We start from the raw sequence: 26,063 nt of genomic DNA, 5'->3' as shown, positions 1-26,063 counted from the left end.
TATTTACACTTTGTAATGACGTTTTTAAATTGTTGTTTACATTCTAGCAAGCCAATGCCATGCCTAGAAAATTTTTTGGCTCAGAAATAAACATAATTCTGCACAGTCAGACTTTGTTGTCGTTGATCTTCTATGTATTACATCGTATCGTGGTTGTATTGAGTCGTAAACCTCATATCGCATTTTGAATGGTATTGTGAGATAAGCAGATCGTCCCATCCCTACCAGTAACCCTGTTCCCCTTTTACCCTCAGGGTCAAGATGGTGCAAAGGGAGAGAGAGGAGAGGATGGTGAACAAGGAGAAGCTGTAAGTGACAAGCTAATACAATGCAGATATGTTAATTAAGTATTATAAAATACCTGTCTTCATTGTTTTGAACCGGTCTTCTCTTCTCTCCTCCCCTCTGCAGGGCTCCCCTGGACCTACTGGAGAGAACGGACCCCCCGGCCCCCCTGGAAAGAGGGTAAGGTGACCCCGTTCATCTGATGGGCTCCTGGTGCTACCAGGAGTCTCCTCCATAAGCACAGCACAGTGGTCAGGGTTGAATTCCCCATCATGCATCTATTCTACATCTATCCTGCAATACCAATGGCCAAAACAGTCTGTTCTGTTGTAAAGTAGAACTGAGTCGTATGTGAATATTATGGCTCCCAAACAACTTTCTTCATATGTTCGGAGAGTTGAACGATGAACAATATTTTTAATTCTCAAACAATTCCTTTGGTGGGAGAGCAGCAGTGCAGGAGGCATCCAAGAAGAAGTGTGACAGCTCCATCTTTATATTGTCTGTTAGTTATGGATTGTCTCCAGCGTTAGAACAATACTGTGAAAATGGCTTGACTGACTTGATAGCTTTGATGTACAGCACATATACAAGTAAAAACAAAAGAATCTTATGTGACTATGTTTGGTGCCATAGATGTCACAGAATTATCAAATATGTGCTATTCTGTTTGTTAACGTGAACTGTGTTTTATCTGGCAGGGTCCTGCTGGAACGAGAGGACCAGAGGGACGTCAGGGAGAGAAGGGAACCAAGGTGAGTCCAGACGTTTTACACTACATTGTATTTATTGTATCTGTGTTTTTCAAGTCCGCCTTCAACTCCCTGTGGCTAAAGACATCAGATCACCGTCTCTCTTCCTGGTGATGATAGTTTCCATTACTGACCCCAGTATTAATCACTAACTATGTATCGTAATTGCGATACATATCTATACTATAGTCACATACAGTGGAAAATTAGTGGTTTAGTGGTTACATAGTGCATGGAATAAGAAAAAGTTGATAACATGTTGGTTTTTAAACGTATTTCTCTTAATTGTCATTCCCTCTCAGGGAGACCCAGGTGCTCTCGGCCCCCCAGGAAAAACCGGCCCCGTCGGCCCCCAGGGTCAGCCAGGAAAACCAGGAACCGAGGGTCTCAGAGGACTCCCAGGATCAGTGGTCAGTAAATATATTGATTAGGGTTAATTTTTTGTGTAAACACATACAATACATACAAACACATACAATACAATATACAGTTGCTAATACAAACCAGTAATAAAATCAACAGCAGTGAAACAGACAAACTTGTTCCCATCTGGCTGGACCAACTCAAGTATCACTTTGCGAAACGCAGACAAAACATGGGAACACTCATCATGTCTGGAAATATCCTCACCCTTGTAACTGTCAAAAAAAAATATGAGTTTACTCTCAAATGTGATCAGAATAACATATATTTGTTTTTGTCTGTTGCTTCTATCTTTCACAATCAAGGAGACATGGGAAATTAGATTTTAGACATGTATATAATGACTTCTGAGTCTGCTGTTGACCATTATAGAGCTGTTGACTGCTTATACTTACTTTGCAGTGTTTAGACTTAAACATGGCAGCGTTATACAGTATATATGCACATATGGTATTTGGTTTATTAGATACTAAATACTGAATGTGGCTAATGTGTTTCTCGCTGTGTGTTTCAGGGTGAGCAAGGATCTCCAGGCCCTGCTGGACAGAAAGGACCACCTGGACCTCTTGTAAGACAATAATACCTTTTTATTTACATGCATACATCCATTCTGCACTATTGTGTACAGTTTGACTTGAAGTTGGAAAACTCCATTTTGATCAAATGGCAATCATGTAGTCATTGATTTGGTCCCCATGCCAAAGCCCTAATATTTTCCTTTTCATTTTGATTTTCTTCCCCTCTTCCTCTCCTCTGCTGACTTCTGTTCTTCCAATCCTCCACCTCACTTCTTCTCTTCTTCTTCTCCTGCTGTCCTTTCTCCTCCTCCATCTCTTCCATTTCCTCTCTCCTCATCTCGTTTCTCGTCTCTTCCACCACCTCACTGTCCTCCTCTCCTCTTCCTCCTCTTCTTTTCCTACTCCTCTTTCCTCCACTCTTACCTCCTTATCACCTCTTTCTCTTCACCTCCACCACCTCACTGTCCTCCTCTCCTCTTCCTGCTCTTCCTCCTCTTCTTCTCCTCCTGCAGGGACCTCCCGGTTTGCCCGGCCTGCGTGGCGACCCTGGTGCCAAGGGAGAGAAGGGTCACCCAGGTCTCATCGGTCTCATCGGACCCCCAGGAGAGCAGGGAGAGAAGGGAGACCGAGGCCTGCCTGGGCCTCAGGGATCCAACGGACCCAAGGGAGAGAATGTGAGTTTGGCCTCTCTCAGATGTGCTGGAGAGGTGCAGCTCCTCAGTCTGTAGACTACAGACGACACCTGTGATGTCAGTGTGGCTGAATGTCACCTAAACTGTGTGGAACTGGGCTGCTTATGCTGCAGAATAAATTCATGAGAGAATTGTCAGTAAGGTATTTCATCATATAGGGTTTGACTGATGTGGGTTTTTTGAAGGCCAATAGTGATATTTTTGGATTGGAACAGCCGATAGCTGTTTTCATTGCACAAAGCTAAAAAAAATGCAAGCATTCAGTGTTTCCCCAAGCCTCTGAAGCCCAGACTAATGCAATTCTTAGGTTGTTAGCAGCGTCTTCAAGCTGCAGGATGTGGCAGGTTTCATCACAGGTTTTACTGACTCACACTGCTGAAGCTGTGGAGTAAAGTCACATCCTCACCTCCATCATATTGTAGGTGGACGACACTTAAAAGGCCAATATCAACCCGATATGTAATTCCAGCCCTAGTATCATATCATACATACTCACTCAGAGACACACACACACACACACACACACACATTGATGTTTTAGTCTCATTTTTGACTTGTGTTGTTCTAGGGAATGTCTGGAGCCACTGGACCCCTCGGCCCTGCTGGTCCTGCTGGTCTGCCTGTGAGTGCCTTTACCTTTTTATCCCTTAAACATGATGTCACACTCTTTTCTCTCTCTTGAGTCTGTTCCTGAGATGTTTCTGAGTATCATGGTAGTGAGTGATAGGAGTGAAGCAATGAAGGATGGTCATCATCAACACACTAAAGCCTCATATCTTCCACAGGGTCCTCAAGGTATCAAGGGAGCTAAGGGCGCAACCGTGAGTACACCTTGAGAGTATTTGTACCATAATATCAGTGAAATTAAATCTATTTACTTTGATCTGTTGCTGTAATGTTTGTTGAACCTCTCTCTCTCCTCAATGTGTTCAGGGAGGAGCTGGTCCCAAGGGAGAGAAGGGTGTACAAGGACCTCCTGGACCCCCTGTGAGTACTTTACCTCTCTGTAAAAACAGGAAACTAAGATTTATCATATAATCTGAGCTCCTATCTGCTCACGCGTGCATCGCTCTTGATAACAGCATCACCTAAAAGGTTAAAAAATTTACCCGTCACCCCAGGGCCCGCCAGGCGATGTCATCCAGCCCCTGCCCATCCAGAGAAGTCCCAAGTCCAAGCGCTCCATCGACGCCAGCAAGCTGCTGCCCGAGTCTGAGTCCGACATGCCGGCCTCCGACGCCACCGGCACGGAGTTCCTGATGGGAAGCGAGGGCATGGAGGAGATCTTCGGCTCGCTCAACTCGCTTCGGCAGGAGATCGAGACGATGCGCTTCCCTCTGGGCACCCAGGACAGTCCCGCACGCACCTGCCAGGACCTGCACCTCAGCCAGCCAGACTTCAAAGACGGTAGGTTGGGGGGGGGCTCTGATGTGGTGGTGGGAGCCGAGAGCAGGGGTTCTCAGCAATGTGACCCCCAGAAATCATCTTGCTACCCCCTGGGGAGTCACAGCCTCTCCTGTTCTTCCTGATTGGTGTTCTTTGAAAACCAATCAAGTCAAAAAGCCTGGAAAGTGAAAATAATCATCATTTCGTGTCAACATTCTGTTTTACACTTGCAATAGGGAACCGCAAGTTATCACTTCATTTTTGGGGGTTCTGAACCAAAAAGGTTGAAAGGCAGTATCTTACTGGGTAGAGAGACGGTCCCAAAACTGAAATGACTGTGGATCTCCACCAGTGTGTTCATCCACAGTCATGTGTTCTGTTGAGTTCGTTAGCAAGACACTGAACCCAATCACTCATTACAAGTCACTCTGGATGAGGAAATCAGCTAAAGATGAGGGAATGAGCCTAAAATGTAAAATGCAAAAATGTGTGCAAATCCCTCATCAAAGATTGTTTATAAGTTATTTCTGCTTTAAGAGATACTTAAAGTGTAGAGAAACAAGAAAGGTAGGCGGGATAGAGGGAATGAAATGCAACTACTGTTACTAGTCTTAGATGTATTTCATTTAAAATGAAATATGAAGTAACATCCATACAGATATATTTCATGAGAACGCATGACCCAGTCAATAACTTGCCTCCCTGATGTATCCCATGTATTTTCCACCCTGCCTCACCTCTGCGTCGCCCCCTGCAGGAGAATACTGGATCGACCCCAACCAGGGCTGCTCCAGAGACTCCTTCAAGGTCTTCTGCAACTTCACTAACGGAGCAGAGACCTGCCTGTATCCCAGCAAGAGCATCAACACGGTCAGTCCACCCAATCTGTGAAGCGCTTTGAACCCCACATACTCTCTCAGAATTAATCATGTAACACAAACATGTAACAAGGGATGGAAACTTTACTCACCTGGCGCTTGTATTTTTACCTCTGACCAGGAGGTTATATGTTATGTTTTCGCCCCTGTTAGCTGTTAATTTATGAACAGATTTCCATGAAATGTCCATCAACTATCTTGCTTGAGCCAAGGAACAACTGATTAGATTTTGGTGGTGATCCAGATCTGGGATTTCCGCCATTAAACAGTTATTGTCATAACTATGAAACTATGAGGATAGAGACTTGAATCTAACTCTTAAGGGTGTTTTCAGGGTCAAGAAATCAATTTAACTTAAACTTTAAACTTTAAGCTTTAAGCGATAGGAATGATGTCTTTGGGCGTAAAAGCAAGTTGGAGAATTGTTCAGCATTGGCGGAGGTGTGCTCTCTCCAAGTGCCTTCTAGCTTCCAGAGACTGGTTTCCCAATAACATCTATGCACTAAGGCCATCTTTCTCTCAGCCATTTACAATATAACCAAGGGGATGTTAGTGCCATAGAGATAAAGCAACAACAAACTGTTATATCTCTATGGTTAATGCTAAGATGCTTCAGGGAAATTGGGCCCAGGCTGGTGCAAAATTGTCTTTACTATCTTACTGTCTTACACAAGCTGTATTATTTATTTGTGCAAAATAAATGAACCAAACAAATGGAGACTGAGATGTCAGCCAAACAGTGCAGCTGCCTGAGCTAGTGCACAAAATCACCAAGTTCCCCTCTGTGTCTAACTACAATATCTGTATAATTCTGCTGGCAGGTGAAGATGAGCTCTTGGGACAAAGAGACTCCAGGATCCTGGTACAGTCAGTTTGCCACTGGCAGCAAGGTTAGTAGCTGTCTGTGACCTGAAGGCTGTTTGTGAAACCTTGGTTTTTACCAAATGATCCATTATTCTATTCTGACTCTCTGTTATTCTATTTCTCTCCCTCTCTAACTCCCTTTGTTTTCCCTGCTCGTCCCTTTCCTCCCCCACTCCCATCCCTTCTTCCTACTTTCTTCCCTGTAACTCCATTCCCTCCTCTTCCTCATGGTTTTCCTCTTCTTCCCCCTCCTCCTTCTCAACCCCAACCCACTTCCCTTCTTTTTCCTCCTTCTCCTTCTCCTCCTCTTCCTCCTCCCCCTCCTCCTCTTCCTCCTCCTCTTCTTCCTCCTCCTCCTGCTCTTCTTACTCCTCCCCCTCCTCCTCTTCTTCCTCCTCCTCCTCTTCCTTCTCCTCCTCCTCCTCTTCCTCCCCCTCCTCCTCCTCCTCCTCCTGCCAGTTCTCCTATGTGGACTCTAACGGTGATCCGGTGGGTGTGGTCCAGCTGGGTTTCCTGCGCCTGCTGAGTGTCCAGGCCCGTCAGAACCTGACCTACCACTGCCACCGCTCGGTGGCCTGGGCCGACCGCACCGCCAAGAACAACTACAAGAGGGCGCTGCACCTGCAGGGCGCCAACGACGAGGAGCTGAGCTACGAGACCAGCCCTTACATCAAAGCCCTGCTCGACGGCTGCTCTGTGAGTTGAGACACACACACACACATTTATTCATTCAGTTAATCCACTCTTTATGCACTATTAGAATTGATATTGACTGCAGTTGAGAATGATTTAATGACTGCTGTTTAACTGTGTGGCCAGTTAAAAATTACTTATTACAGATTACAGATGTCACACACTCTGAAGCACATTTATTCAAACAATCAAAGACAAAATAATGCTCCCTTCCTCTTAGCTACATATGGCTGCTGTCACAGAGAAACCACACAACTGCAATTTTGGTGGTTTTCTTCTTAACTGAAAGTTTACATGGTTCTTCACTAGGGCTGAAACATATTGACATTATCACACATTTTTTTTGTCATAATTTTTTTAGAACTTTAAAATTGTTTAAAGAAAAGTGAAAAAAAAAATAGATGTCACTGTGCAGGATTTATTCTATGTATGATGAAAGGTTTTCACCAATATTGTACTTGATTCATGGACCAAAGATTACCTGCAGCTCCAAAACACCTTGTTTAGAAATCCAGTTTCTCTCTTAAGAAATTAAGTGCAGCCTCTGTGATTTAGAAAGTTCATAGTTGATTTAGATTTATTTTCAATTAATTTTTCAGCTCTATTCTTGACCCTTGAAACCTGTGCAAAGCGGGGGCTTCATTGAGAAACTATGTAACCTTTTGTCGACTATGGTTTTTGTCTGAAAACAGCAATATAATTACCAAAGTATACAAGCTCATATTCACACAACCACAGACAAATAGCATGCTCTCCCTCTTTGCAACATATAATTATCATTATTCCAGTTTTCTGACACTTCCTCTCTCTGCTCTCTCTCTCTCTGCTCTCTCTCTCTCCTCTCCCTCTCTGTCTCTTCTCTCTCTCTCTGCAGTATCGTAAGGGCTTCGACAGGACAGTGCTGGAGGTCAACACACCACAGGTGGAGCATCTTCCTCTGCTGGATATCAAGGTCTCAGACTTTGGGGAGAGCAACCAGCAGTTTGGCTTTGAAGTGGGACCTGTCTGTTTCCAAGGCTAAACACACACACACACACACACACACACACACACCATGCCGAGAACAACACATAAATATACACACAGACACACACACGCATGCACTTAGAGACACACTTAGACATGATAACCATACATTCCCGGTAATTTGTAAATTAACTTGTAAATGATATGAAACACACACAAACACACACACATACCCACACATACACACTCACTTATACACACGCAAATGCTGTTGTGAGACAAACATGCGCTCACACTCGAGTTCATGCCCGGGGAAAGCAACATCCTCCCAACAATTAATGGACGTCAAAAAAGTAAAGAGAAGAGAAACAAAAACGTAGAGCGTTCTCGCGAAGAGGAGACCATCGGTTGAGCGAACGGCCGCGAGAAAGGAAGAAAAAAAAAAAAAGAAGGAGAGAGAGAGCATTCCTCGGAATAAAACAGTGTTCTTCTACCAGCAGCGAAAGGGCCGGCCTGAGAAAGAGAGCGAGCCGAGCCGAGCCGGCGACTCGACGCCAGAAGCCCCGCCTCCGATCCCCCTCTCACTCCTCTCTCCTCCCCGCTGTCTCTCTTTTTTTCCACTCATCTCACCTGCTCTACCTCCCCCCCTCCTCCCAAAACAAGGCCCACACCCTGACACCTAACAGTGCATCCTTTCTATCGCCTTCATCCCACGTTCACGCTGAGAGCAACATGGCTGATCTGTCGCTCTATTCTGACAGATTGTGGGCGGGGCCAGAGGCTCCAATTGCATCTATGTAGCGGCCTGCAGCTACAGAGTGTTGAACGGTCAAATCATGTATTGTTCGCGGCTTTGGTTTTGCCGTTAATACATCGTTTTGAGTTAACATAGCTAGCTAGCGGGCGCTAATTAGGTTGCGTTAATTGGAAAAAAGTTCAGCCATGGCCGACAAAAATGTGTTGAGCGTCCACACTTCAGCTGAGTTTCTCTGGACGCCTGGTGACTTGCCGGTCGTGTTGCTCACAGTGTGAACGCGGGGAAACTCTCAGCTCCTACCTGATTACATCAAAGGGAACCAAAGAAAATGGAACCACCAGTAAATAAATAGAGGGAACGGACCAACTGTTACCAACTGAGTCTTACTTGTTAGACTGAGCTGTATTTGTCTTGTCACCAAGTGAATATTCTATTCATCGTCATATTCTCTTCATAACCACCATGCAGTTCTAATAAACTCCCCACAAATGTGACTCACAACTACCAGCCCAACTCAAACCGATGACTAGAATCTTCCTGGTGTGGTGCATTGTGGTTAGTGGAGTCTGAGACCAGTAGGCTTTATTGTGTTTTTTTTTAGGTGTGACTAGGGACAGCCTCTCCTCGGTCCTGAGAGCAACAGAAACTCTCTTTGAAGTTGTACAACTGTTAACGTAGGGCAGAAACATGTTGCATGCAGTGGGGCAGGACAGAAGATGTGCCGGTGCCTAGATCAGTGAATCCAAAAACCATTAACTTTGTAAACTGTACTGAGCTTGATGTTGTACGTGTGTTTTACGACTGTCAGCGCTGCCTCCGAACGGGCCGATTCTCTTCAGATCTGGATCAGCTAAGCAGGAAACCAGGGCTTCTACCACACACCAGTCCAGTATTTACTGAGTCACTGCCTGGGTGCTTCATTGTTTCCCACACAGAACACGTTTTCTGATCTTCCATCTGGTTCTCCAAGCACAGAACGTTATCAGGGTTTAAATATGTATATGAGTTTCAAAGTTCTCTCTCTCTTTTTTTCTTACAACCGTGAATAAATGCATGCTTTATTGAAAGAAATGTGTGGCAAGGTGCTAATTATACCAAAGCATAAAAGTTTTATTATTCACTTTGAGTTCTCCATTTCCTTTAGTCTCTTTTTACAATCTCATGAAGCTTTTACTGGGGAAAATGTGCATTACATTCCATTTGTACAGAAATAGTGATATTCTATTGTATTTATTTAAAACAAACAGGGTGCTTTGAGATTAAAAAAAAACAAAACAAACGACCACCAAATATTCCAGTCGAATGTGGTATATTTCATTTGTATTTATTTGTGTAGCTCGAGTGATACGAGTGATATACATATTAAACTCACTGCCAGCCTGAGTCGCAGTACTTCTGTGCACGCCCTGTCGGTCTATGCATGATGTCAAAGTGAAACTCCTTTTGTACAACCAAAGAATCTGTGGCCATATTTTATTGTAATATCCCTTTTTTAGTGTTTTCATCAACTGTACTGTGCTGTTAAATTTTTTGCTTCCATTGTAATGATTAAATGGTGACTCTTCCAGTTCTGTCACGGTTCATTGTCGTTTGCTGCTGTCTGACTGCGCCGCTTTGAAATGGAAAGATCGTTTTTTTCGGAAAGAAGAAAAAATGCAGAACAGAAAAACAAATCACATCATATAGTTGATCCCTTTAAGGCGATGGACCAACTATATTCTGAACGCTAGGTGGAAGTACGATATGGTGGGACGTCTGTTCTTTTCCTTCTCTGTGTGGAGCCATCAGTTCTTTCTCCTTACTAGAACAAAGTGCTCTATCAACAAAAAGTTCACCTGGTTTCAAAACGACCGAACACACTTTTAAAACAAATCTTAATGTTAATAAAAAGTGATGAGTAGTTTGATGTTATACCAATTTTTGAAAAACATTCTTAAATTGCTGACGTGACATTCAGTTTGCTCCGGCCAACGTTAGGTAGAGGCTCAGCTACATTCTCCATCTTAACTGGTCCACCGATTGGGTCACTTTATTGTTAGAAAATGCATTGTACTTCTTATACAGTCTTTTGTAACATAGCATTTTTTTTAACGATGCATATACACTACCAGTCAAAAGTTTGCACACACCTGATTGAATGTTTTTCACTCTCTTAAAGCCATTTTGATCTAAAGGCTTCTGCTTAAATGCTTGAAATGTGTTTCTTAGACAAATATAAATAGTGAAGTTGATCCTATGTATGAATTTCTTTCCAAAGCCTTTGCCTTTCCATCAAGGCAAAGGGCGGCTACTTTAAATAATCTAAAATATAAAATAGTTTTGATTTGTTTAACACTTTAATTTGTGTTATTTTATAGTTTTTATGTATTTACTATTATTCTAAAATGTGGAAAATAGTAAAAATAAAGGAAAATGTGGTTATAACGTTTGACTGGTAGTGTATATAACTGTAACATCACGGGTGCCCCCGCAGTAACAGCTGGTCCCAGCCTGGCCCCCTCATTTAAACTAGTCTAGAACCGCCACTGCCTAGAGCTGAAGTTGTTGTGTCAGCCCCTGCCTCTATCTAGGCCAAGGCGCTGTCTGTATTTACTCTCTTCTCTGATCTTTAAAGTCCACTGCTGAGACACAACCAGTGGAAATCTGTCTGTGGGACGACAGCGGGTAGGAGGAAGCTGGTGGGAGGGAGGGGACGATTCTCTCAGCCACCGTGGGACTAAAAGTGATTAATGAGGTGTTGTTTTGTGGCTACGGGGTGATATCATACTAGGGGGTTTTGGGATTTATTTTGTTTTGTCTTTTTATTTGTTTGTCTTTTTTGATATAGCGGGGAAATGGGGTGGGGACGACCGAAACTTTTTAAAAAGAAGAAATCTGCCCTTGAGATTCTCCAGAGAGAAATGACCTCGACTTATTCGTTTGTTTTTTATTGTGTTGAAGACAAATGTTTCAACAAAACAATATGGTGCTGAAAAGAGGAAAAAGTATTATTTTATAATGTGTGTAAGTAATTTTTTTTTTAATTCTTGTTTCTGTAATATATAATCTTTTTAAAAAGAGCTGCTTGACTCTTGTTTTTCTTCCAAGCCCTTCATCCCTTGTTGTTCTCTTCTTTTTATCCCCAGTGGCCACAAGATGTCGCTGTTTTTCATTTGTAGTTATAAAATAGGACGTTTTCTGTGCTACTTTGGAGAAAAACCTGTCAGACAGTGCATGTGTTGTGTCTGTGTGTTGTGTTTTCATTTGTAGTATTTAGTTATGATGAATCTAAATGTGTAACACGTCATGCCTTGGTAAACCTCTCTCCTCTTTCCATGTCTTTGGTTCCTGTTTGGTTATCAATGCTGTCTGTTGATTTGCATTGTGGATGTTTGGATGAATTTGTGCCCCTGCAAAAATGTCGAGTACACTCTCCCAGGTATTTTTGCTTTAATGAACAGCGACACCTTGTGGTCGTTTGGGTTTCGTTCCCCCATTGGTTCCTAACCATGTATAACGCAGCTGTTTTTTTTTAATATGATATAATATTATCAATATAATAATATACTACCTCCATGGTTTATGTCCTGTGACGGTTGGTTGTAGGCAGCTCATAATAACCCAAGTTGGGCGCTAGAAACAGATCACTATTTTTAAACAACTCGGTAGGAACCATGGAGATACATGTACAGCAGTGTGACATGAAATATGTCTTATTCTTATTTAACTGCATTAAATAACCCGTTCAGGCCATGTAAGTTAACCTCAGGCTGTTTGCATGTATCTCATGACAGTTGGCAGTTGGCCCTAAAATCAAAACTAAACTTGAAATCTTTATCTTGTTAAAACACCTCCAAACTTAATCTTACTTGACATCTGTTGCTTTTTTCACCTGTGCAAATAAAAATACTGTGAGTCTAAAGGTTTGCTTTTGACAGGTGCCCAGTTTGGCTTTTTGCAGTGATTGCAGAAGTGAGCGGCTATAACCTTAACAAAAATGTAAAGTGTCAGAATTCATGTCTAATTTCTTATCAACCTTTTTGCCACATGATATTGAATTGAGTTTGAATATTGAATTTTGGTATTTGACAGAGTGTAAAACATCGGGTGACTGTGGTCATAATGTTGTATCTCATAATTGTAGTTTAGGCTACTGTGTTAATCTGTGGCAGTTTGAAAAATGTTTGACTTCATAGGATCAATAACACATAACACTGGAGCTCTTCCTGCTTCTTCACCCCATAATGGTCGTGTTTTGAAATCCACTATGGGGGGGAAATCATACAAGACAAGCTAAGCTATTGTTCAACTGGGTGGCTCAAAGGAATAAGCTGTTACACAAAGTCCTGGTGACTGTGGGTCCAATTTCCAAAGCTTAACTTTGTATTTTGAGAGCCAGCATCCACTCAGAGGCGGTACTGACCATTAGCTCATTGAGAAACGCAGCAACACAAAGCTGCTGTGGTCATGACCGTAAAACCTGACTTTGGTTTTAACAAAGGAGAGCGCCAGCGTCCAGAGGAAAGACAGTGAGGTCAAGTGTTAAAACCACTTTCCACTGATCCAAGCATGTTTTGAAAGCCAACATCCAGATGAAATTTTGAAAGGTTCTCACTGAGCATGTTGAGAAGGAGTAAACCTCAGTGGCTCAGTGAGTTAAGCACCGACATGAAAAAACAAAGAGCTCAGGGGTTCAAGTCCTGCATCTACTCTTCATTTCCAAGAAGGTTTTGAAAGCCAACATCCAGAGGAAATACTGGAAAGCATCAGAGATCAGCTTCCTGTGTGAAGGGCCTGGTGGTGTGACGGTGTTGTCAACAAACCCCAAATATGTCTGGATGTGGGTAACAGGTTCAAATCCCACTCCATCCCTAATCCACCAGTCTCTTGTATGGACAGGTTCATGAGACAAAAAGCCAGCTGAGGATTTACAGACATGTGAAAGGGTTAAATAAAATATTTTCCTTATGAGCTGTATGTATGTTCTCTATGACAAGTGCCACTGCTGTGTGAATCCAGCCAGACTCCAATTAAACTACATAAGAATACATTCTCTCTACCTGTTAGGTGTATAAAGGTGTTTATTTGTACAAACAGTATCTTCACACTGTACATATTCACAACTAGATTTATAAAACATAATCAGCACCAATCATGACCTTAATTAAAAGAACAATCACTTCAACAATTAACTGATCAAGGCACAGCAGGAACCGGACTCCCATTGGTCTTCATCAGTGTGACGGACAGCCGACTCAGCCAATGAAAAGTCCACCTGACAGATAAACAGAAACGTTAGTTGAGTTAATTTTGTATTTTCTGGTTAATAAAAGTCTAGCTGCTGGGTCACATCCAGAAGCTGCAAATCTCAATACATTATGACTGTAAAGCAGAGGTGTGACCAAGTCAACGTTACTCAAGTCCCAAGTTAGTCTCAAGTCTTAAGTCAAGTCCCAAGTCTAAATGTAGATTACCAAGTCAAGTCCATATCATTAATGTCAAGTCTCAAGTCTAAATGTAAAACACCAAGTAAAGTCAGTTGTTTTTAGTCATTTTAATAGGATAAAAACTTGGTAAGAGCATCATGAGTTTGATTTCTATAATCAGTTTCAACTTCAATAAATTCAATCATTCCATACAAATTCAGAAAACAGAATTTAAATTCAGTCGTCTGCTGGAACAAATCTCATCACTTTCAATCTGAGTCATTTACACAAACACAAGATCTCAAGTCAAGACTTTAGAAACCTTTTCAAGTCATCAAAGTACAAGTCAGAGTCAAGTCCCAAGTCACCAGAACCCAAGTCAAGTCTCAAGTCTTCTCTTCATGCAGCAAGTCAAGTCTCAAGCAATTAAAACTGTGACTCGAGTTAGGGCTGCACGATTATGGCTAAAATGATAATCACGATTATTTTGCTCGATATTGTGATCACGATTATTTATCACGATTATTCATCCATTTTGTTTTATTTCACTTGAGCATTTTAAGTTAACCGAAATGCCTTCACATTCATAATGTATTTTATAAACCTATAAATAAAAAAACATTCAAATGTACAAATCTTTGAACCTGTGATTCCGGTGCACTGGGTACGTTGTTTTTTTTTCCGGGACCATCACCTCTGTAGCCTTAGTTTTTGGGCATTTGTATTCTAAGACACTTATTTTGTAAGAAGTCTATTTGGGTGTTTGTGGGCTTTTATTTTGAAGTTTCCCATAAGGACCCGCAGGAGAATTAGTGTAAATAAGGAAGTAGTACATTTGCCTGTGTACCGCGTCTCTGGTTGGAGATTAAAAAAGAAATATTTTACCCCGTAACCTGTGCTTCATTGTATACTACACTTGGATCCAAGCTAACGGAAGAGTTTATACGCGCTTTGAAAGGTCAGCGGCAAATAAGTAATTTGAGTTTTGATTACGTTGACTAATCGTTGCAGCCCTACACCAGAGCAAGCTAAACCCAGCGTGAATAATCGCCCCCGGCCACAATCAATTAATTGTGGAAGCCAATATCGACATCGCGATTAATAAACAATTAATTGTGCAGCCCTAACTCGAGTCCAAGTCACGTGGCTCAAGTCCCCACCTCTGCTGTAAAGTAATGGAATCAGACATGTACTGCGGCGTTTAGTTATCAGAGATGTGAACCATACTGCACCTGTCACTTCAATGCTGGTTCCTGTGATGTAGCGAGATTCATCTGAAGCCAGGAAGGCACAGACATCAGCGACCTCTGTCAGAGGGAGGAGGGAGGAGGAGAGAAGGAAAGGAGACAAGGCGACAGTCAACATGTCAGTCAACAAGTCCTCATCCGGGCCAATCACTAACAAATGTCAGCTTAGTTTGAGCTGTAACTGTAGTTCTCTCTTGGGACAATCTGTATCATTCTGAATGCTTGAATACAGCAATGAGATGCATCATTTCCCTAAATTTTGTCTAAATCAGATCATTGGTGTATCATTATGTAGTGCCCCCCCTTTGACTGATCAGTGTAATTTTGAAAATGCAGCAGTGAGATGCATCATTCATCCAAGTGCCGGCAAAATCCAACAAGAAAACAAACATAGCGCCCCCCTTAGGCCAAATGCCAGAATGGAGCAATGAGACGCATCCTTCTCTCAAGTTTCATGACAAGTGGATCAGCAGCATCCAAGATATTGTGCGTGATGTACAGACAAACGCTGTAGCGCCCCCAATAGGCCAATCAGTGTAATTAGGTGCTGCAATGCTGAGTGCTGTTGGGAACATGCAACCGTTCATCCTTTCCATTGAAAATAATGATTAAAAAAAAAAAGAAGGCAGCGTTATAGAAAGTTTCCCAGGTTCTCATTCTGTTCCATCTGTGTCTCCACTGACCTGCAGGCTCGCCCATTCTTCCCAGAGGCACTAAGGACGTCATCTGAAACACACACAACACACACACAACATATTCAAGGAGCATGTCAGTGTTTTCAGGTTGTTTCATTAGGAGAGATTTTCTAATCACCATGTTTTAAAGTCCCAATGAAACGGCATTTTGAGAGCATTTGTCATTTCATTGTGACTTTAACTCATGACTTGGAATTCATGTTTCTTGCCTTGCTGTCTTGTAACATTTCAAAGTTGGGCTGGTACATTTTTAATCTTCTTTTAAATGAATTCTGCTACAATTATTATGCTCACTAATAGTGAATGCACTGTCCTTGGCTGCAAGAAAGAAATCATGATTATTAAATTGCATGGTATTCAGTGGATCCTACTGGACATGTTACACTTTACTTATGATTTTTTTTCCTGATAGTTCTTGTATACCCAAATCTGTCTCTACCTCTGTGTGTGTGTGTGTGTGTGTGTGTGTGCTGTACCTTGTTAATAACCTTCTCTGGTACTTTCTCTGTCATAGGAGTGGATATGAAGCCTGGCAGCACACAGTTACACCGAATCCCGAACCTGGAGTGAAAGAGAAAGGCAGTGATTGACTGGGGATTCATTCATTCATTTTCTCCTTCAAATAATTCAAATGTCCATCGGTCCGGAGGTTCACGGGCGCTTCAGGTTCATCTGACCTGCTGAGCTCTTTGGCAGCAGTCCTGGTTAAACCCTCCACTCCGGCTTTAGAGGAGGCGTAGTTTGCCTGTCCAATGTTTCCCACCTGGTAACATGAATCACACACAGAACACAGTCTATATAAACAGGGGAACTTCATCCACCTTTCAAAATTCAGATCTAACAGATGCTTTCACCTTTTTCACCAGCAGATGTGTTTCTCAGACTGGAATAGCCACAACAGTTATTTCCCACTCTGCATATAAACCAATGATTAAAGCTTATTTCACTTGACAAAAACACATTTTTTGTCAATTCTCAATTACTTTCCTGTTAAAGTGCAGGACCTCAATTGAACACTTCATCAACCAGGAACAACTCATTAACTTAATGGGGCAATATATATGATTTTTACTGTCCAATAGCAGAGTGAATAAAGAGCGAAATGACAAAATGACCATAATTCATCTGTGGGGGGTTGATGGGGTTGTTGATCAATACCAACGACCAACTGATTCCTTCACCAGGTAATGAGATTTCTGTCTGTCAAAACTCTCTTTCACAGCCTGTACTCTGTTTTGGAATAAAAACTAATTTCTACTGGATCTCTGCTCTAATTAGCTAGCTTACTCGTCTCTGTTGTGAAAATGTGACTTTATTTTTACAGGCCACTGTAAGCGGTCAGAGGCTTGTGTGGGAGGAGAAAAGTTGTTGCAACTGTGTGAGATGAGTTGCAGTAAGGTTGTTGCAATTTCTGCTGTTTGCCAGCAGAGGTCAATAAAAGTCAAAGCTTACTTAATGCCCCTTTAAAAAAATAGTTCACCCCTGAAATGAAAACATAGTCATTATCTTCTCACTCCCATGTCAATCTAAATTCAATTGAAGTTGGTGGGAAAACCAGTTAGCTCCTCTGGTTCCATCTCAGCTTTCTCCTAAACTATTGAAGTTGACAGAGCAAATATGGACCAGGTTGAAAACAACCAGAATTATCCGGCGTGTTTTAATCGCTTTTTGGGTTCGACTGTTTTGAGTTTCTCCTGGAAAGCAGCACTCCCTGCAACCTGAAAGATATGTGGCTCGCTCTGCAGCGAAGTTACTGACTGGCCCAGGTTGAAAATAACCAGAATTATCCTTTATCTTCAACAGGATTCCACTGTTGCACTTTTTGTTAAGTCACTCTGGATAAAAGTTCCAGCTAAATTCCTAAAATGTAAAATACAGACAAGATGCCTGCTTGTTCCTCACCTTGCCCACGATGCTGCCCACCGTGACGATGGAGCCCTTGGGTGCTCCGCAGGCCACCAGAGCCTGAGCCACGGCCTGGGTGACCAGGAAGGACCCCTGGGACAGGAGGTGGGTGACGCACCCGGGAGGGAGGGAGGGAAGAGAGAGGAGGGAAGACGAATGAATCACTTATCCCACTACTGTATCACTGGACTCACTTCATGATGTGTGACTATTTCACAGATCCACTGCAATTCATTATCCAGCAACTAACTGTCACCCTGACTTTTCTGTGACTAAGTTGGTGTACTTCCTGGTTTGTTAACGTTGTTTTTCAGCACAGAAAAGTTCAAAAGGAGCGAACAGTCTGGTTGGGGCTTGCTGTGGAGAAAAACAGCTGAAAACAACCAGCTAATGCAAAAAATGTGTTAAAACAAGTTGTAAAATACAGTCTGGTATATTCCTGTAAAGTGACTCGTCCCCCAGGGGATTTGATCAAATTCCCTGACTTTCCCTGTCTGGAATACACTTCTCAAAATGCCATGAGCAGAGAGAAACCTGGCAAACGACGGACTCAAGTGGAGACTAGGGCGACTGCATCCCATCATGCTTTGCTGTTAATACCGTTTCTGAGACAGGTTAGTCCAGGAGATGCTTTCCTGCAGCCGGACCTTTAATCATTCATGTGAGAAGCTGACCGGATGGTGTCTGTGTACCTTTAGGTTGACCTGGATGACTCTGTCAAACTGCTCCTCCTCCATCTTGAGCAGGAAGTCGTCCTGGGTGATGCCCGCCGCGTGCACACACACCGAGGGAGGCTGGAAGAAACGGCCCTGCGGAGGGAGAGGAGAGGAGAGGAGAGGAGAGAGGAGGACTGTGACTGACTGTTAATGGAGAGAGAAGAGGGAGAATGAGAGGAGGTGTGGGTGTAATGGGAGGCGATTATTTTTCTTTCTCCATCTTTGTTGCTCAGCCTCACTGTGGTGTTTCTGCACTGCTCTTCCCACAGATCACCTGTCAATCAAACAGTGTGGGCGGAGCTTGGATTTTCTGTTGCTGCAGTTTGAGTTTCTCTTTTCTTTCTCTGTTCAGCTATGGTGGCTATCACTGCTCATGCTAACTACCCAGTTCTTCTTCTTCTGTTTATTCCAAACAAACCAGAAACATAATGCAGGTTTTTATTTAAATGGATAGAGAGAGTGTGTCTGGGTGTTTGTCTGTCCGTCACACACACACACACACACACACACACACACACCTGTATGCTTGTGACCAACTTCTCCACGCTCTGTTTGGATGACACATCCACCACGGCCACCATGTGATCCTGCCCTCTGAGGTCACGTGACAGGCTCCCCAGGGTCTCGTTGGCCGACTCCTCGCTGATGTCAGCGACCACCACGGAGGCGCCTTCTGAGGCGAAGCGCTGGCACACCGCCCGGCCGATCCCACTGCCCCCTCCTGTGGGAAGGGAAGAGCAGGGACTCACACTGGGACCAACTGACTCTTTCAGACTTGGACCAAACCATTGTAGCTTGTCAGGCCAAGTTAATTAAGATTAAAGGTTTCAGATACAAACATCTCTTTATGTCATGTGCAGTAAATATGCTTCATTTGCACTTTTGCACAAATATCTCTGTTCTCTTCTTGCACATTCATTGCACCTGCCACCAATCATCAATTTAAATTGCACTGGGGTCTATTTTTTGTATATCTGTGTTTATATCATTGTGATTTTATTGTGCCTTGCTGCAAGTTGAATTTCCCTCATGGACAATAAAGTGAACTGAACTAACCTGAACTTTTCTATCCAACAGTTCATTCACCAGTCACTTTCACTATCATTTGATCAGTCAATTACATTTTTAAATAGGACTAAATGATGGTTGGTTACCTGTGGAAGTAACTGGTACAGCAGACTAACTGAATTACTGATTTCCCATCCTGTAAATGACTGAAAGCAAGTCAGATGAAATGCATTGTTCTTCACTTTGAATCTTCAATTCGGCTACATACAGTATTTTAGTCCGGTTATGACAGATTAACTTCCATGCGCTCGCACCGTGCTTTCAAACTAGTGCTTTAGACGTGGTTTCATGTGTATTTACATGAAGCCAAAACCCAAAGCTGTCTGGTGTTGAGAGTGAGTAGAAAATATCTTCACAGACTTCTTAGAGGTTATGCAATGTTACCAAATCCACCTTAAGTCATTAACCGAAGCTCTGGTTTGAACAGGAAACCTGTCCGACTCTGGCTCGGACTACAGAGACTTTACTTTATAAAACACGACATTCTGCAAACAAAACAGCCCCCAGAAAGCTGTATTATACTTATCTATCTAGTCTCACAGTATTATGCTGTATGTTACACCGTGAACTTACCGGTGACCAGCGTCAACCTTGATATGAGTCTTGTAGCGGCCGCCATGACAGTTTCGCCTGTGTTTTGGTAGTTCCCGATTTCTACCACTAGAGGGCGCCGCGAGACAGGCTGTCATGGAGTGGGGTTTTTTTTGTTTGTTTGTTTGTTTTTTGTTTTTTAGAAGTAATTGTGATTTTATCGTGATGGATTATCATCTGTAAAATTCAGTACACGAAGAAAAATAAGAATAATGAAACATTTTTATTTTATTTATTTGTATTATTGCATTATTATATAAAAACAAAATATATAAGAACAAGAAAAGCAGTCAAAACAAAACCCGGTTTGAAATAAAAAATAAAAAAATAGAAGAATAAGAATAGTAAAGTACAGAGAAATAAGGAAAAAAAACATAAGATTATGAATAAAAACAAGAATAATAAATATATAAAAATGAGAAAAATGTATCAAGCATTCAAAAGAAAGGCAGATAAAAATAAAATAAAATGCATAAAATAAGATTAAAAAAACATACAAAATAAGACAAGTTTAAAAAGTGTGCAAAATCAATAACAATTTCATAAAAGCAAGTCTAGAGAAGACTCTAATCTGTCCTAACTTTGTTTCAGTAAATTATATTGATAAATTATGATTCCATAATTTCTAAAGCTGTTTATTAGCGGGGAAGATTGCTTTGAAGTAAGAATCAACATATAACATTTTTTCTACATGAAATATACAAACTAATCATCATGTAGAATATGTAATATGTATATGTTTTGCCTTATTGACCTTATTTGTTATGTAACTTTTATTTAACCAGGTAGTCCCAGTGATATTAAAATATATTAAGAGAGACCTGAATCAAAAGGTTGCAGACAAACAACATAGATACACAAACATACAACCCAAATCTTATAAAAGAGAGCAGCAAAGTCAAAATTCACTGTATGAGCGCTGAAAAGTCAGCAGTCCAGTGGCAGATGAGCAGGATGAGGGAGCAGCCTGAACAGATCTCATGATTACTTTCTTATCTCTCTGCAGAAGATATCTGACTCCATCTTGGGAATAAAGAAGTAAAACCTGGAAAAAGATTAACTTGAATAAATCAAAGACAGCTGTGCAATTACAAAGAACCCCGCAGACATCCGCAAAGAACATATCGATGGCATAATAGTTTTGTTTTTCATTATCTTTTATGATTATAGGCTGGTGGATCAGTGAATAATAATAATCAATCTGTTTTCAATTCAACTTATTGTTAAATGAATGTGAATGTGCTTAATGGGTAGAGCGTGGCACTGACACTGCCAGGGTTTGGGGATTCATTCCCACTGGACCTAGAAATGTATTCACTGATCATACTGTAAGGCGCTTTGAATGAAAGTGTTCATAAAATGTCATATATAATATATAAGCTGCATATTTATTATTAAAGGAACTATCAGTAAGGTTTTTACTGCCCCATGACACAAAAAGACCAAGATATTTCAGCCAGAGACCTGACCATGTTGTTGCAGTTCCTACTAGTCTCCACTAGAGGTCGATAGAAGACACAGACTAGTTGTAAAGAGGCAAAAAAAAAAGTGAGACTCGTTTTTTATATATTGGCAGAATCTGCCTTGTCACAGTCCTGTCTCCCACCTTTTTTCACCTATTTACAATTATTGGCAAACATTTCTTCGTTCCATCGGCATAAGTTTCCTCGGACCGGATTTCAGTGTTACTTTTGTTCAAACTGAAAGGTTTAATAAACATAAAGAAAGAGACTCACTTAAAAACAATTCAGCAGAATGACTAGTTTTTTGTATATTTTGTCAGAATCTGCTTTGTTTGCATTTGTTTATGTGCTAGAAGTGTGATTTTCAGACTGTTCCTCCATACAATGGCAGTGAATGGAGAGAGAGAAAAAAAAAACAATTCTCCAGTCTCCTCTACCAGAGCAACAGATCACAGAATCACTGATTTGGGGTTTTTATCATGGAGGAAGATACACAACCCAAGATACTACCAAAGTCCAACATCACTTTAATGTCGCTTTAATCAACACTGTTATCACATATTACTAGTATCTCACCACGTTGTGTTTTCCAGTAGTAGTAGAGCACCCCGGCAGCGGCCACCGCCACACCCACGAAGAAGAAAGACAGACCCACAGCCTTCTTGTAGACTCTGGCAGCGAGGGCCGAGGCGTCTGAGGAGGAGATGCATCTGTTTTTAGATCAAGACAGGACTCACTGCTGCCTGTCAGCTCCAGCTGCGGCTCTTCAGCAAGGAGGTTTGGGGTTCTGTTCCCTGTGTAGCTCAGTGGGTAGAGCAGACACACACACACACACACACACACACACACACACACACACAGTGAGAGCTCACCCCAGGGGACGTCCAGGACTTCCTCCAGGCTGCTGTGTTCGACCCGACAGCTGAGCGTCTCTCCGTGTCGGGGAACCAGCTCCAGGTAGGAGGTGAGCTGGAGGTAGTCATGGTGATGATGATGTCAGCACAGTCTCACAGGTAACACAGTGCAGTCACTGTCAATACTGTACTCTGTTCAGTATTTTTTAGAAGCATTGTACTTCCCTGCATTTTAAAATCACAACCATCACTCAGTACAGATGTTGCACATGCATCTCATCAGAGTCTGGTTCATTTACATCAGAGGTGGAAACGTCATCAGTGACCTGGTTGGATTTACCGTTGTGAAAACACTGAGCATGTGCGTGAAGAAAGGAGGGATGGTCTATACAGAAAACATCACTTACACACCCCTAAAATGTTGATGCTTTACTTTCTTTCTGCACTTTATTTTTTTTATTTAAAGAACCTAGTGTGAACTCTCGTTGTTTTTGCATTGCACAGGAAAAATCAGGACATTTTTTAAAAGTAACTATAACTTTCACTCTGAGTACATTTTAAATTAGCTACTTTTTACTTTTTACTACAGTAATTTTACTTTTACTCAAGTAAAAGTTCAGCAAAGCAGTTGCACTTCTGAGTAGGATGTTTTGATTCTCTTTACACACCTCGAAATCACAGTCAAACTAGATTACACAGGGGCAATAATTTTGTTTCAAAAATAATGAATAAAATAACATCTACTCTAGTGCAACATTAAAATAAATTATGATGCTTTTTAAAGGACTGTAGGCTTGAATATGCTATATAGCATTTTGATATATAACTCTTCTATTGTACTATGATGATCACAGTTGTTTAAGATTATTTCATAAAGTCAAATTTACCACCAAGTACATTCACACCCTCTCTCAGCCAATCATATTCTTCTATATATGACTTAATTCATGAAGAACGGAAAGCACTCACTATGAAAGTAATTGTAAACTTCTTTTGTTTATTTACATGATGATGTACAAGTGTCACACCACACAGGGCGTTTCAGCACCTGCCTTCCTCAGTGTGCTAGAGTGTTTACTTGTACATCATAAATAAACAAAACAAGTTCATAATTACTTTCATAGTGAGTTCTGTCCGTTGTTTATGGATTATTTTGTTCTTGAGATACAAAAAGAGACTGATATGGTTTCACTGAGTTGAGCGCGCTCCTCTCTCCTCTGGATCTGTGTTTGACTCACCCGGTAGGACCAGTCACCGTTGGCCAGTGTGTCTGTGGAGGACACGCCCTCTGTGACCTCTGACCCGTCCTTCAGCCACGTGACCCTGATGTCCTGAGGGTAGAAGCCCGTGACCCGGCACTCCACCGTGGTCCTGGTCCCGAACCGAGCCTGGACCGGAGCCGTCACACTGACTGAGGGAGGCACTGCACAAGAGCGGACAGACCCTTTAACCTCATGACAGACCCATGGGAGTCATTTTCTGCATCAGGACTATTTTCATTTATTTTATTTCCCATTCATGCATTTTGTTTGTTTTCATTTTGCTTCTGTTATCCTACTCAGTTGGGTTTTTTTTCTTCTTTTTCTTTCTTCATGTGAGATAGTTTTATAAGCTCCTGTAAAATCTATAATTTTTTCTGTCTGTATTTTATCAAATGGCCGTAATTTGAAAACTCTCTGTCCTTACAATCACAAGTTACATGGAGCAGGAATTTGGCACCAACATGGCTGCCGCTGAAACTCTAATGCCCAAACTATATATCAGTGGCTCTGCAGACACTGAATTTTTCTACTTAGTTCCACTGTCTTATTGCTAAGTGGCGATCCTGTTGCTTAGTAACTTGTGATTTTGGTTCGTCTGATTTTCAGAGAGTATTCATCTTAGCAGGGGGATGTTATGGAGGCCGTGTATTTGCACCAAGCCTCGTAAAACTTCCTGTCATTGGCTGTGAGTTAGAGGAATGAGGCCAAGTTGGAATACATGTGGGATAACCCACTAAATATATACTGAAAATACTTTCTGCTATCTTCTCCTCTCAGACAAATGTATTTAAAACCCCACTGAATTATAAAGTAAAGACACAGTTGTGGTGCTGTACAGCTAACACTGCCAGGGTTTTTATTCCCATTCCCACTGCTGCTCATACTAAGGAACTTTAAACAAAAGCATCCACCAAATGTCATAAGTTAAATGCCATATATTTGTATATTGTTTTATATAAATGGGTTCCCTATGACCTTATATGTACGGAGGTGCTTTGAATGTACAACAGATAAACTTCAGAAACTTAACGTTACATTCTACAGTCCAGTCTCCAAAAGACAAAAGGTAGCAAACACACAGATCTTCAATACAAAATAGACAGACCTCTATTTCAGCTATTTGTTTTGGCCATGCATGTCAAACACACATGCTAAAGTTTCGGCCTGTGGCTTCATCAGAGCGTTAACTTGACATTCTTCAGCAGTGAAATGTGGTGAAGTCAGTCTACTGGGAAGTCACATCAGTCACATGTCACACATTTTACATGGACCCCAGGAAGTCTAGCCTGTCGCTTGTGTGTCGACTAATGCAGATCCACAATACACAATAAACATGTTTTATAATGTAATCTCTCTCTTACCCTTTCTCACGGTCGTCCTGTTATAAAACCTTGCGTTGAACTTGCACAGAGTCTCCACCTCAGCACTGCGTTCCTCCATTTTCCTCTTGTCCTGATTGAAACGTTCTGCGTTTCTGATCCCCAGCTCCCCATAGCCGGTGTACTTCTTCAGCCTGGAGTCGTAACAGCAGAGTAACTGATGATTGAAGACGAGCTGCACCAGGTAAACCATGTCAGACAGATCCTCCTTACTGTGTTCACAGTCCGTCACAGCCTGGAACATGTAGCCATCTAGAGTAGAGACAGAGCAACACACACGCACACACACGCACACACACGCACACACACACACACACATACAGGTGTCATAATTTATGATACCAAGTGGAATGCAATCCCCTTTAATCTCCCCTAATATCACCCCAATGTAAGCAATATTAGGCTACTAAATCAATTCATCAATCAATCCAAATTTTAAATGTTACTATATTTAATTTTACTATTTAAAATTAGACACACAGGCACACATGCATGCACCCACGCGCGTGCACACACTGCAATTGCAACACACTGCAAGTGCAATGCAAATCCCTTTTATCCACCTTTAAATCACTTTCTCACGAATTTGAAATATTACTAAATGAATATACATTTTAGATGTGTCAACAGGTAAAAAACTGCAGTACAACATTTTACTGCAGCAATGTTTACTTACTTTTTACTGCAGAAATGTTTATTTACATTTTACTGCAGTAATGTTTACTTACATTTCTGCAGTAAAACATTTTACAGCAGTAATGTGTAGTTCTTCGTCCTGGACTAGAGTGGTAGATCCTGTTTGGTCTTGTTGGAGGAGGGGGGGGGGGGGGGGGGGGGGGGGGGGGGTCGGTTACTAGGTGCTACATAATAATGTGTCACCTTACCAACAGAGAGCCAGGGCAAGACGCAGCACAGCAGCACCAGTAGGAAGGTGGATTTTAGCAGCATTTTCTCTTTCTCTCTCAGAACAATCGTCCAAAATCACTGCAATACAAAGAGAAAAACTGCAGCAACCGTCCAACTTGTATCAATCACTTCCTAAGAGGGAAAAAAAACACAGCAGAGATCAGCTAGGAGGAAGTAGTTACAGTGGGAGTGTATTCAGCTCATCAGCCACTCAGAATATTTTAAGATGTGACGTCACTGGTTCCTCTAGACGGGTTTCCCAAAACCAACATGTCCGTCTGTTCTGTTACAGCCTGCTGCAGAGGCACATTAGGGAAACTGGGTCCTATAGACGTTTATTAGCTGTTCAGTGAAAGCG

General features: G+C 41.8%; 3 protein-coding genes across 7 annotated transcripts in view; 1 reads left to right on the top strand and 2 right to left on the bottom strand.

Moving 5' to 3' along the window:
* Positions 1-7,603, top strand: part of col11a2 (collagen, type XI, alpha 2) — a 59,112-nt gene extending 51,509 nt beyond the window's left edge. For all 5 annotated transcript variants that reach the window (XM_078290437.1, XM_078290436.1, XM_078290435.1 and 2 more), the window contains 14 exons: positions 255-308; positions 412-465; positions 987-1,040; positions 1,340-1,447; positions 1,975-2,028; positions 2,491-2,652; positions 3,239-3,292; positions 3,456-3,491; positions 3,604-3,657; positions 3,792-4,077; positions 4,814-4,926; positions 5,756-5,824; positions 6,258-6,494; positions 7,366-7,603. In XM_078290437.1, the coding sequence (XP_078146563.1) occupies positions 255-308; positions 412-465; positions 987-1,040; positions 1,340-1,447; positions 1,975-2,028; positions 2,491-2,652; positions 3,239-3,292; positions 3,456-3,491; positions 3,604-3,657; positions 3,792-4,077; positions 4,814-4,926; positions 5,756-5,824; positions 6,258-6,494; positions 7,366-7,512 (1,482 nt within the window). In that variant the 3' untranslated portion in view covers positions 7,513-7,603. The remainder of the gene's footprint in view (positions 1-254; positions 309-411; positions 466-986; positions 1,041-1,339; positions 1,448-1,974; positions 2,029-2,490; positions 2,653-3,238; positions 3,293-3,455; positions 3,492-3,603; positions 3,658-3,791; positions 4,078-4,813; positions 4,927-5,755; positions 5,825-6,257; positions 6,495-7,365) is intronic.
* Positions 7,604-13,265: 5,662 nt separating this feature from the next.
* hsd17b8 (hydroxysteroid (17-beta) dehydrogenase 8) lies at positions 13,266-19,872 on the bottom strand. Its single transcript, XM_078290458.1, has 9 exons — positions 19,824-19,872; positions 18,701-18,903; positions 18,159-18,275; positions 17,464-17,559; positions 16,239-16,324; positions 16,038-16,122; positions 15,550-15,592; positions 14,852-14,926; positions 13,266-13,468 (listed from the first exon to the last, which is right to left on the bottom strand). Exons 1-9 carry the CDS (start codon positions 19,867-19,869, stop codon positions 13,449-13,451), a joined length of 771 nt encoding a protein of 256 aa, XP_078146584.1. The 5' UTR covers positions 19,870-19,872; the 3' UTR covers positions 13,266-13,448.
* Positions 19,873-20,293: 421 nt separating this feature from the next.
* Positions 20,294-25,830, bottom strand: LOC139915534 (class II histocompatibility antigen, B-L beta chain-like). Its single transcript, XM_078290431.1, has 6 exons — positions 25,684-25,830; positions 24,782-25,051; positions 23,397-23,581; positions 22,177-22,273; positions 21,881-21,997; positions 20,294-20,886 (listed from the first exon to the last, which is right to left on the bottom strand). The coding sequence occupies exons 1-6, from the start codon at positions 25,745-25,747 to the stop codon at positions 20,834-20,836; spliced, it is 786 nt and encodes a 261-aa protein (XP_078146557.1). The 5' UTR covers positions 25,748-25,830; the 3' UTR covers positions 20,294-20,833.
* Between the last annotated feature and the right edge of the window lie 233 nt (positions 25,831-26,063).

Source organism: Centroberyx gerrardi, chromosome 19, assembly GCF_048128805.1.
Source record: "Centroberyx gerrardi isolate f3 chromosome 19, fCenGer3.hap1.cur.20231027, whole genome shotgun sequence".
Lineage (NCBI taxonomy): Eukaryota > Metazoa > Chordata > Actinopteri > Beryciformes > Berycidae > Centroberyx > Centroberyx gerrardi.
Note: the sequence above shows the minus strand (reverse complement) of the source record. Positions and strands in the feature narration are given on the sequence as shown.

What these genes read in the sequence shown, in the direction of transcription:
- LOC139915534 (XM_078290431.1), bottom strand. Translation starts at nt 25,747, where the DNA reads ATGCTGCTAAAATCCACCTTCCTACTGGTGCTGCTGTGCTGCGTCTTG. An exon ending in AGTCCTGGACGTCCCCTGGG is followed by an intron (nt 21,998 to 22,176) that starts GTGAGCTCTCAC and finishes TCTCCTCCTCAG; the next exon opens with ACGCCTCGGCCCTCGCTGCC. An exon ending in CTACTGGAAAACACAACGTG is followed by an intron (nt 20,887 to 21,880) that starts GTGAGATACTAG and finishes ATCTTTTTCCAG; the next exon opens with GTTTTACTTCTTTATTCCCA.
- hsd17b8 (XM_078290458.1), bottom strand. Translation starts at nt 19,869, where the DNA reads ATGGCGGCCGCTACAAGACTCATATCAAGGTTGACGCTGGTCACCG. An exon ending in GCTGCCAAAGAGCTCAGCAG is followed by an intron (nt 16,123 to 16,238) that starts GTCAGATGAACC and finishes CTTTCACTCCAG; the next exon opens with GTTCGGGATTCGGTGTAACT. An exon ending in AAGAATGGGCGAGCCTGCAG is followed by an intron (nt 14,927 to 15,549) that starts GTCAGTGGAGAC and finishes TCCCTCTGACAG; the next exon opens with AGGTCGCTGATGTCTGTGCC.